This window comes from Malus domestica, chromosome 04 (assembly GCF_042453785.1).
Source record: "Malus domestica chromosome 04, GDT2T_hap1".
NCBI lineage: Eukaryota > Viridiplantae > Streptophyta > Magnoliopsida > Rosales > Rosaceae > Malus > Malus domestica.
Window position 1 is genome coordinate 17,160,365 of NC_091664.1, and position 12,334 is coordinate 17,172,698.

Below are 12,334 nucleotides of genomic sequence, written 5' to 3' on the forward strand. Positions count from 1 at the left end.
TTTCACCGCATTGGTTGCAATTTCAACTTTTTCCTCGTCCTCGCCATATAGTATCTCATAATAATCAATCACCTTCTCCAATTTAGGGTGAGGATCAAGCACAAGTGCAACAAAACACATATTGATTCATATCCTCAATTGAACCCCAATATTTATCATATTTTTCTTGCATCAACATGGAGATTATAGATAATAATTCATTATCTTTGTTTTCAAGGAGGACACTTTTGACCTTAAACAAATCACCAAAAGTAGTATGAATTGTTCGAGTATTAGAACAACACACTTTTAAAGTGACTTCATAGAAATGTCTCAAAAATGATGCAAATATTCCCCCCTCACTCCAATCATGAGTCGAAGGTGGCCCCTCCCTTATATTATCATGATTTTCTTTAGTAAAGTAAGGAAGGTAATGACCATCATCTACTTTCAACCTATCAAAAGCCATCTTGAACTTCAAAGCCGATTCCAACATTAAAAATGTGGAATTCCACCTAGTAGGGACATCTAAAATCACAAGCCCTTTGCTTTCTATTCTCACTTTCTCAACACACCTTTTAAAGCTCTCCAACCTTTGAGGGGAAGATCTTACATACCTAACCGCATTATGAATGCTTTGTATGGCGGTCTTCAACATCTTTATCCCATCATTCACCACCAAATTAAGGATATGAGCAGCGCACTTCACGTGCAAATATTTTCTATCATGCAAAAGTGCATTAGAAACCCCCACCCACTTATTCAGTGCACCAAATCCCTTAAGCCGGAATCATTTGCCGAAGCATTGTCAACCGTAATAGATAACACCTTCTCTATGCCCCACTCCACCAAACACTCTTCCAAAAGTTGAGCAATGGATTCTCCTTTATGATTTGGAATGACACAAAAGTCCAAAACATTTTTATGTAACATCCAATCATCATCAATAAAATGAGCGGTGATAACCATGTAATTTATTTGTTGAATAGAAGTCCATGTATCTGTTGTTAGACACACCCTAAATGTCTTCAACTGACTTTTCAATTTCTCATTTTCGGAGTAAAACAAGTCAAGTACATCTTTAGCTATTGTCTTACGACTAGGTACTCTCCACAAAGGACATGCATGCATGCAAAAATGACGAAAACCAACTCCCTTGACGAAAGAAAAAGGTAACTCGTCTATAATTATCATCTCAACACAAGCCTTAGTAACTTCCACTTAAGAAAAACCAATCGCTTCCAACTTATCTTTTGTGCCGGCAAAGCTTAAGATCTTTTGCCTATTTGCGGCAAATATTTCGTTATTAGGACCATAGCTCCTACATCTAGCTAAGTGATTTCTTATACTAGTTGTACCATTTTTATCCGTATCGGCCATATATGATTTGTTGCAATACTTGCACACCCCTTTAACTCTACTCTCTCAATTATCCTATCAAAATGCTCCCAAATTGTAGATCTTGAATGACTTTTTAGTGAATCCAAGAGAGTGTCTTCTTTACTTACTTGATCACTTGAGCCACATTGTTTTAGAGTTGCATCGGATAAATTTGTGGATTCACCATGAGTAAGAGGACTTTGTTGAGTTGCCACCATGGGGAGTTGAGGTGGAGTTGATTCACCAACAATGTCTTTCAAAAATAAGACAAAGAATCATTACAATTAATTATTAAATAAATTGAGACATCAGAACCATAGAGAAAGTGTAGAGATGACAACTTACTTGCGATGGAGTAGAAGTAGATGAGCTTATTTTTTCACGGGAGCTATTTGATGATCTCATTGGGTTTGAGCTTGAGCTCGAGGCCTTTGATGCACTTGACTTCATCTAATTAAGATACAAAACATATAATAAGCAAAGGTAGGATGCACATGCAAAAGCTACGAATGCACATAATAAACCGAACCGAAAAAACAGCTTTACAATATTGAGTATTTATGAACTTTGGAAAAGATATCAGCATCAAAATATAAGGATTACAAATAGTAGATAACAGATTAAAGACTACGGATACAAATATATATATATATATATATATATATATATATATATATATATATTGTCATGAAACCATTAGCTACCAACCATAATGACTCCATATGGTCCTCACAATATTATAAGAACATATTTATAATTAAGTTTTCTGATGCCATTAACATGAATTATAAAACAATTTGTGGCCATGATGCCATCAACAACAGACGACTGACCACCAAAGAATAAAAATTAAAAGAGGGTGTGAGGCTTTGAGATACATGATACTGGCATCTGGCGGGATTTTTCTTTCTTATTAACAGAAATATCAGATCATAACTTGATTAGAGACAAGTAGTACATTTCTTAAACACTAAAATGAGAATATACAGACCGATAAAAATAATTGAAGAAATGCATAGATAAAGCAAACATGTTTCCTTATATAATATATCATCAGGCATCAATAAACCGAGGCACAAAGACATGCACATAGCAAAACAAGCAAGCATCATTGATCAACTGAAGCTAAAACAAAGAAAACGACAGTAAATGCTGTTCTAAAGACAAAAAGATACGGAAAAGAGTTCACATGTATGAATATTTTAGTTTCCCATCTTGCATATCAAATAATGAGTTGAAAAACTACAGATCAGAACCAATGAATACCCAAAACAAATTTCTCACAAATTAATCAAACATCAACTAATAGTCTAATAGTGTTGTTCAGAAATGAAATTACCCGATGTTTATAGCATACCCAATAGAAATGTCTAAAAAATGTCTACAGATCAGAACCAATGTTTATAACCAAAATTAGAAATGTCTGAACAAGGTTATCCAATGTCTATTGCAGAGCATACCCAATGTTTATAAACCAAAATTAAAACAATGGTTATAGCATACCCAATAGAAATGTCTACAGATTAGAACCAATGAAATTGAAAAAAAAAATCTGCATAACGCATCACAAGGGTGACTGGGTGAGAGACTAACCTTGCAAATGAGGGAATTTGTGGGTCGAGACTCGAGACTTGAAACGGCGAGAGGAAGTCGTGGGTTTCGCGTGGGTCACGGGTCATGGGGGTGAGAGACTGAGAGTGAGACGGCGTCGCGTCGACGAGATGTGTGAGACAGGTTGCAGGTCGCTGGGAAGGAAGAAGACAAAGCGGAAGCGCAACGGAGCTGGGAAGAAGATGGTCCAAAGTGAGAATACAGAGTAGAGGGATAAGGGAAAGGAAGGGAATGGATCAATTGATCGATCTGTTTAGTGTTTAGGGTTTCAAACTGAAGAGAGTGACTGAACGACGCCGTTCAAGGAAAAAAAATCATTAATCTATAATTAAATATAAAACGACGTTGTTTTGCCTATACTTCGGTTCGGTTTGGTTCAGTTCAGTACCGAACTGAGCCAGATTCGATTCGGTCCAATTTTACACTTTCGGTTCGGTTTTTTTGGGCCTCGGTTCGGTTTTTAGTTTTTCGAACCCACCCCTCATATTTTGTACCAAACAACAGATGGAACATGGGCATTTTAATCATTTTAATCTTTTGATTCTGTTCCGTCCATGTGCTACCAAACGCAGAACGGAACAATCGTCCCGTTCCATCCTGCGCGTACCAAACATAACACGAAACATCTATTCCATCCCGTCCCGTCTGCGTACCAAACGGTACATAGGGACAAAAAAATGAAACCAGAAGCTGGAGCAATAAGGTATCGTTTGGTATGTAGACGGGATGAGACGGAACGGAATAGGACGGGACGGGACGGGACGGAACGGAAAGGGAGCAAAGATGCCCTCGGATGGAAACAAGGAGGAAGAAGAATGAGACGAAGAGGTTATAATTTTGTGGTCCATGAATGTGGAACAAGTTGTTCCAGGGGGTGAGGCGGAACGAAAATTCACCCAAAATTCGTCCCGTGGAACAACGTGTTCCACCTGTTTTAGGCGCACCAAAAGTGGGACGGAACATCTCCTCTCACTCCGTTCCGTCCCGTCCCACGTACCAAACGGTGCCTAGGGGACGCGTGGGCAATCAGGGCAGAAATGTCTTTTTACTGTGGAGAAAGAGCAGAAAGTGACACATAAAGAGGCATTTGAAGGGCGTTTTAGTCCGTTTACTATTAATGAACAATGATTTTGTGTTGGGTTTTAGTATATGTATAATTTTTCTTTAGAATGATCGAACTCTTCCCAATAGTTCTCACGTACAATCTCCTCTTCTCCACGATTTTGTAGCCTCTCATTTTTCCTAAATTCAACTAATAGGGTTTTATCTCTTATGTTTAACTGGTTTTAATTTTTGAGGATATTTAAGACTGTTTAAATGATTTTTCTGTTATATTTGAAAAAAAATGACATTTATGAAATTGGATGTTAAATTTTGTCTATTATGATAAATACTCTTGGATTAATTGAGAAGAGAATAAAAGTGATCCGACGGACGCATGCAATGTAAAAGAAAAGTAAGAAAAATAGAGGCTGAGAGATATTTAGGGCCTGTTTGGTATTGGATTTGAGTCCAAAGTTTTTAACTCAAAAACAATTTTTAAGTTTTAAGGTAAAAAAACTTGTTTGGTAAGCCCATTTTGCAAAACTGGACTCAAAAAATTTTAAAAACAGCCCATTATAATTTGAAAACAACAAAAGTCAGGTTTTAGGGTTTTTTTTTTCACAAATTCGTATCCCTGCGTTGCAACTCGCGATGGAGGTCTGAGAGACCTGCGTCGCAGACCACGCCTTGCGCCTCACCTACGACGAACGACCAAGAGATTCCGGCCAATAGGGTGAAGGTTCCGGTGAATAGCTTTAAGCCTCGAATCTCTGAGTGCTTGATTGGGGACGAAATTGGGCCATTCTTTTCATTGCAAGAAACGATCAAGGTAATGGGTCTGTCTCTTACTATTTTGTTTGGTTCCTTGGAAAATGGAGGAAATGATGGGAAAGTTGATTTATGTGTTTTATTTGTTGGGTTGTGAGAAATTGAGTTTATATATCTATTGGTATGATTTATTTGTGTACTGTGTGTATATATTAACCTAACTGAGCTCGATCGAGCTCATAGCTTGGTAATTAATCTGAAAACTCTATATTTATGTTTTCTGATGTGCCCATGATGATTGATTTGTGAACTGAATTTGTTGTGATGTGGGTTTTCTCCGATTTGGGATATTTCAGTCATACTGTCATTTTTGTGGACTGAATTTGTTGTCAAGTCTAACTGATTTTGGGTTGAATGAGATGTTACTTAAGGTTCGATGACTGGTTTCGGATGTAACTTATAATCATGTGGTGCTTCTTGTGTTGTGTTGTGGTTATGTTGCGTCCATAGCCTTTGGTAGTTGATCCCTGTGACCTGAAGTTTGATTACTTACTGTCACTCTTTGAGTTAGTAGCAAGTTCTGTTAGAAAATATCAGAAAGTGATATCTTTTCTACCATGTTTCTTTCTAATTGTGTTCATCTACCCTCATGTGGCTGGTCTCGCATTAAAGATTTGATAGTTGTGTGTGAATGTAACGTGGAAAGTCTGCTTAGAAATTCTGGCTTTAGATTGTAGTTGTCCTTGCATTTCTTACCATGAAAATTATTTGGTTGGCTTATATTGATGACAACTAATTGAAACGTAGTCTGGTTGAGCGGTGCCATATATTTGAAAGAAATAATACCACAACTCGATAAGGAAATATAATTCCCTATTAGTCGAGGAAGATTGTAGTTATACAGTTTAAGATAATTTGCTTCCATCCACAGAAGAAGTAGAACAAATAATACCAAAGCATTATAAACCAAAAATGTATTTGATATCAAGCATGTAGTTTCGTGACAATTTTTGAAGTTACCTTCGGAACATGGCTTCCTTATCGATCCTCAAGCCTACCAATTTGAACTCCAAAATAATTTCACATATCATATCAACCATCGGATATCAAGCACCTTTTAAATGCTTAGACAGACACCATCCCCCAACCCAAACCACAACAAAGAGGAAAAATAAAGGTTTTAGTTAGACAGTTCAAACACCAGAAAGCTTTGTGAATATGAGACAACTAGGAACAATTACTTCGATAGGAGCCTTTTTGAATATCCTGTTTCTTTGCTGCTGTCCTAATAGTCAAGACAATTGAATGAAGTCTCATACCATCACCAAATTAACCGAGTCTCTGTTTTACACCAAATATATACGTTGTCAGTTATTGTTAAACCTTTGTCTTGTTCATGTGTAGTTTTCTGTTGTTTTTGTGTTTTGTACATTCATACCTTAAGTTTTAATATTATACTTTAGCATTAGCATTCGTAAGTGAATGTAGCTTTTAACTTTGTATTAATTTTTGATGTTTCTATTTACATTGTTCTAGTACGTGTCTGAGAGATGTCAAACAAGGACTTTGAAAATGACCTTGATGATAAAGCTAATTGGCCAAAACCTATTGAAGACTACTTTATTAGTCTGTTGTATGAAGAGACAAAAAAAGGCTTGCAAACCAACACTTTAGAAAAGAACCAGTGGGATGCGATTGATATGAAGTTGTTTGACAAATATGGTAAGAGATACACTCGTGAAAAATTGAAACAAAAATATAATCGGTTGCGGAAGATTCATCGTGAGTTTGCCAAGCTTGTTAGTCATACTGGGATGGGTTGGGACCCTGTTGCAAACACTGTTCAAGCATCGGACGAAGTTTGGTCAGCTTATATTAAGGTATTTATTGTATTATATAATGTATTTTCTTTATAGATATGCATTATATAATATTATTTTCTAAGTGTGGACAACCTATATTAAAATTTTACAGAAAAACAAGTTTGCTAGCCGTTTCCGTAGCAAGGGGTGTTCTCATTATGAGGTGCTTGGACAGATTTTCAATAATACCACTGCTACTGGTCAAATGCAATATGCGTCCACCAATTCTCCTCCAAATTCTGATTCTGAGAGAGAGAGTTAGAAGCTGGGTTTCTTACCACTGGTGCACACATTAGACAAAGTACCGGGAGTGGTTCAAAGGCTTTTAGTGAGGGACATGAAGGAACCAGTACCAAGCGTTGTGCTATTTTCCCTCCAAGTGATCTTTCCTCAAAGTCAAAGTCATCCAAGTCAAACAAAATGGACGAAGCTATTGCAGCTTGGGCAAAGTCACTTGATGCCAAGACTGAGGCTACATTAGAAAAGGTTAAGCGTAAAAGAGAGAAGGAAGTATCCTCCCCATTGAGAGAGTTAAGTACCATTGAAGATTGTATGGAAGTACTTGAGGGCATGGAAGATGTTGATGATACCGCTTATTTGAAAACTTTGGAGAAGTTCACTAGCTCGGATTGGAGGATGATGTTTATGAAGATGTCTGAGTCGAGGAAAAAATTATGGCTCAATAGTCTAAAATGAATAGTTAGAGCCCTAGTAAGAAAGCTCAATAGTCCAAGTTGGTTGTTAGTTAGTGTGTTGGTAATACGATGAATTTGCTTAGAATTAATGATAAGGGTTAGTAAGATGACTATGGATATGCTTTTGTGTTTGGTATTAAGATCTTTTGCTTTATGATGAACTATAATTAAATGACTATGGAAATGACTAGTGTTGGTAATATGATTAATGTTATGTTATTATTCTATAATATTGTCTTGTCACTTTGTTTAGCTATTAATTACTTGATAGTTGTAAAATATAATTATTTGTTTGTCTATATAGGATGGATTCAAATGAAGTGGATAACAATGGTTCAAGTTCAGAAAGTGATTCATCATCTGATTTGGATGATTCACTTGGAGAGTTGCTTTTAGTTACAAGATTATATGACCATTACTCACGTTTAAATAAAAAGCCATGCATGACTTCACATTTTTCAGACCGCCAATATGTGATAGAATTATTGAATGGACATCCACATAGGTTATTTGATATTGTAAGGATGGATAAAAACACGTTCAGAAATTTGTGCTCGACATTGAAAGAATTAAACTTTCTACAAGATGATAGATCAGTTTGTGTGGAGGAGGCCGTATGCATGTTCTTGTTTACTATCAGTCATACAATCCGCAATAGGGTAATTGCTGAAACTTTTCAACATTCTAAAGAGACTATGTCATGACAATTTAACCGAGTTCTCAAAGCAATATGTCGACTTGGTACTCGTATAATTCAACCTTCAAATATGGATACTACACCTTCTGAGATTTTGGGAAATCCGAAGTACGACCCATGGTTTCAGGTAACATATTTATAAAGTACATTTTATTATTTAGTTAGATCATGACTATTATTTTTCTACAAAACCTAGAAAGATACATGTTTAAAGCTCTAGAATAACAACTTAGGTTGAAGTAAACTATATTTTGTGTACTAACATGTTATGATTTGAACTATAAAATGGTAGAATTGCATTGGTGCTATTGATGGAACACATATCAGTGCATGGGCTCCTTCATCAAAACAAATTTCATACCGAGGTAGAAAAGTTAGTGTGACACAAAATATTATGTTGGCGTGTTCATTTAACATGATGTTCACATATGTCTACACCGAATGGGAAGGAACGGCTAATGACTCGAGAGTGTTGATGGATGCAATAACAAGAGAAGAGAATAGGTTTCCAATGCCTCAAGAAGGTACGAAGTCATTGAAACGTATCAAATTATTTGTAATTTTTTTCTTATTGTATTTGGCTCAAGTGAAATACTTATATGCATTGTTATTGGAATAGGAAAATATTATGTTGTTGATTCCGGCTATGCCAACATGAGTGGGTTTCTCGTACCATATCGCAAAGTGCGTTATCACTTGCGTGATTTTAGAGGAAGAGGTAAACGTCTAAGAGGAGCAATGGAATTGTTCAACTTTAGGCACTCATCACTACGTAATGTTGTTGAACGATGCATTGGAGTGCTTAAGAATCGTTTTCCTATTCTAAAGTTGATGCCAAATTATCCAATTAGGAAGCAAAGACGCATTCCTGTTGCATGTTGTGCCGTGCACAATTTCATTAGAATGCAATCAAGGAATGATACTTTGTTTCAACAATTTGAAGATAATGATGTTGATGTGGTAGATGAAGAAAGCTCGGGGGCGAATCAAGAAGGGGAAAATATGCATTTGAATGACGACAATGTTATGAATGATGTTAGAGACCACATAGCCAGATCAATGTGGCTTGATTATGTCAATAACAATTAGTCTCAAAGTTTATTGGTTTTCTATAATGTTTTGACGTAATATTTATTGTCTAAGACTTGAAGTTTAATTTGATTATCGAGCATATATTTGTTGTATTAGCACATGGATATCAAAATGGTATGTTTAACTTTTAATTTCATATGTTTTGTATATCTTAAAACAAATACATAATTGAAAAAAAAAAAAAAAAAAAAAAAAAAAAAAACCTGTTTTCAAGAGTTAAACCAAACAAGTTTTTAAATTTTTAGATTCAAAAATAGTTTTTAAGTTCAATGCCAAACACATTTTTGAAACCTTAAAAAAACTGTTTTTAAGAGATGTTTTTAAAAGTTAGTTCAATGCCAAACAAATTCTTGCCATACATACATTGCTTACTTATACATTGCCATCCCAAACTCTCGCAGACACTGGCTTGATATTGTCATGCTTTTAGTCTTGGAGAGGAGATAATTTATTTTCTGATTGTTCAATTTCTGAGGTAACAGCTGAGTTTTTCACCACTGCTCGTTCTATGCTGGAGCAAGCCCAGGCACGCAACGCTGAGGTTCTTGAGGCTTCTCGGGCGTTCAAAGGACATACATATTCAAATTCCATCTATTATTTAGAGCCTTGGAGTATGCCCGGATTTGTAAGAATTCCTTTCAACCATAGTCCTAATTTATGCTTTCAGTCGATGCGTACACTTTATTCTAATTTGAGCCTCCCTCCTTGCATGTGACCCGGGAGAAGGCTCAAAGAGAGGAAACTGCTGTGGCTTCCGGGATGGCTATGTTGAAGGCTAAGATTGACAGGGGCGAAATTCCTGGCATTGTTAAGGGGCAGGGGAGGTTGGTTGCCATTTCCCTTGTGCACTAGCTTTCTTTATTTTTTGCACCGCTTCAGCAGAACAAGATTTTGCTATATTTAATTGTATTTCTTCCTAAGCGGTTTCAGGATTTTCCTTAAGAAGCGCAGATGCGAGTTCCCAATTCCAGGAGCTGGGGAACTGAGGGAGAGGCGTCCAGATTATGTACCAGTAAGAATGCCACCACGTCAAACATGTTTTAGTTCCTTGCCGTGCATTCATTCAGTGGATATACTACACGTATATAATATGTTCCAAATTGAACCTTCATGTAGGTCACTGTGGAGAAAGATGCAAGGAGTAATGGCATTCCTGGCATTAGCATGAAGAAGTTAGTTTCCAATTCCCTTTTAATTAATTTGTTTCGTTTTTCATTTATGCCTTTCGGTATGCGTTTGTTTTATCGTGCAATTTAAGATTACATGCAGGCCATAGCCATTGGCACACAGATAGGATGTGGTCATGTGTGTTGTTCACTTGTTCGTTTAGATGTATGCATGAATGTATGCGTGTGTTGAAGGCTTCCTGCCAAGTAATTATTGTATGCCATATCAGTGTGAAAGATTTGCACACACAAAGCAAAACTTATATAACTCCAAAGTGAAGGTTCATTTGTCTGCACCTCTCTTCTCACATCATTTTGGTTGGACCATCTTGGTTTAATTTCCGACTGCAGATATCATGTCCCTGGTGAGATGCCAGTTGGGGAATTTGTTATTTTTATTCGGCAGCAGATCGCGCTCCCCCTGTCCAAGCCTCTGTCTGTCTTCTTCAAAAACACTGAACCTCCTGCTGGTGAGCCACAAACTCATTTTTATTTTAGGCATAACAATATCGCCTTGTCGCACAGTTAAAGTTGTGGTGGTGATGGTTGTAATGATTCTAACAAATGTAAATGTTACAGATGCCTTGATGTCAGAAGTGGATGGGGAAAATAGGGATGAAGATGGGTTTCTTCACATGTCCTACAGTGGAGAAGCGAATGCCTCTGGATCCATCAATCACGAGCAAGAATGGATGGACAAGGCACTGCCTGGATATCGCCGGTTGCACATGCAAGGTGCTTAGTCATCAAACTTTGATATCCAGAAATCTGTTCCTCTCGTGCCCCCTCCGCAACCTTCGTCTTCAACCTCCACTCTTCCCCTTGTCTCACTTCCCAACATTCCATTTTTCCTTCACTTCCAAGCAACCCATTTGCTCCCTTCTTTCTTCTGGGTCCATCAAACTCAAGAATTTTAGGATCTTAGACCATGTGCAATGGTGTGTGTGTCTCAAAACCTAACCGAGAAACAGCTTTTATCCTCCGATGATTTTGGCTTCAAATTTTAGGCCTGCACGATTAAAGAATATTTGTAGTCTATTTTTCTTTAGGTAACTTTCTTAAATGTAAATTATTATTTTTGAAAGCTATTCGTTGAATGTTCATTACGTCCGGCAATGTACTTGCCAAAGTCACTATTTTCCGCGCCTTCCAATTTCTAGAAAACTAACCTACGGACTATAAACATAGTCTCAGTGTGTGGCTTAATCTCATGAAGCTGCCACCAGATTTTGTTGTGGCAATTGTGCCTTCTTTTCCCCCATGTTTTCATTCTGTCGCCTAGCAGAGCAATGGAGATTCCGGTGCTAATGTGAAGCGCCTTGAAAGATCAGTCACCTCTCAGCAGAGCGCTCAAGGATTTCGAATGATGTTGTGCAGTTGCTTCTGAAGCAAGTGACTGACAGTTGAGTGAAATTTCAAACTCTTGCAACCATTGTATTCTTGTTGCCTGCAGACTCGTCCTATTCCATAAACTTGTGGTGCTGTGGTTGGTATCCATTTCAGATGAAAGAAAATTATGTTGCAGGAATTGTTCGGCCAATTGAGTGGAATTTGGTACTAGTTGCGTCTTGTTTTAGTCGTTCAAGTCGGGCTTCATTTGGCACAACTCTTGCACTTTTTAAGATTTTTCGAGGATTGGAATTGCGATTTTTACAGTTTATGAAGTTTGGCTGCAAGTCTTTTTTCACAAATTGTTTGCATTGTTCCTTGGATTTGAACTTGTTCCAAAGAAAATTTAAGATCCTGTGCTAATATTACTCTTCAAGCTGCCCTAAGTGTAAAGAAATGCAGTGTCATCTCTTCCTATCTTTTACATGCAACCAAGCTCCCTCTCTTTCTTACTCACCTCAACAATACCTCCTCATGTATACTCTCTACATTCCTAATCATTACTGGCAGCTTCAAACAAGTTCCAAATCAAAAGCCAAGAAATTATAGTGAGTGCCACTGAAGAATGATATGGCGAATCAAAGCTACTAAAAATTTTTTTGCCAGCAATCAAACAAACACTTGGACAACCCATATGAGCTCGTGTGCCCC

General features: G+C 37.2%; 2 protein-coding genes across 2 annotated transcripts; both read left to right on the forward strand.

Moving 5' to 3' along the window:
- The first annotated feature begins 6,332 nt into the window (after nt 1–6,332).
- On the forward strand, nt 6,333–6,906 carry LOC139195025 (L10-interacting MYB domain-containing protein-like). Its single transcript, XM_070820204.1, has 2 exons — nt 6,333–6,662; nt 6,757–6,906. Exons 1-2 carry the CDS (start codon nt 6,333–6,335, stop codon nt 6,904–6,906), a joined length of 480 nt encoding a protein of 159 aa, XP_070676305.1.
- Nucleotides 6,907–8,106: 1,200 nt separating this feature from the next.
- On the forward strand, nt 8,107–11,095 carry LOC103433215 (uncharacterized). The gene is made up of 10 exons (XM_017331962.3): nt 8,107–8,163; nt 8,329–8,560; nt 8,656–8,754; nt 8,980–9,071; nt 9,559–9,753; nt 9,855–9,952; nt 10,059–10,140; nt 10,245–10,300; nt 10,646–10,764; nt 10,874–11,095. Exons 1-10 carry the CDS (start codon nt 8,107–8,109, stop codon nt 11,035–11,037), a joined length of 1,194 nt encoding a protein of 397 aa, XP_017187451.2. The 3' UTR covers nt 11,038–11,095.
- The last annotated feature ends 1,239 nt before the right edge of the window (nt 11,096–12,334 follow it).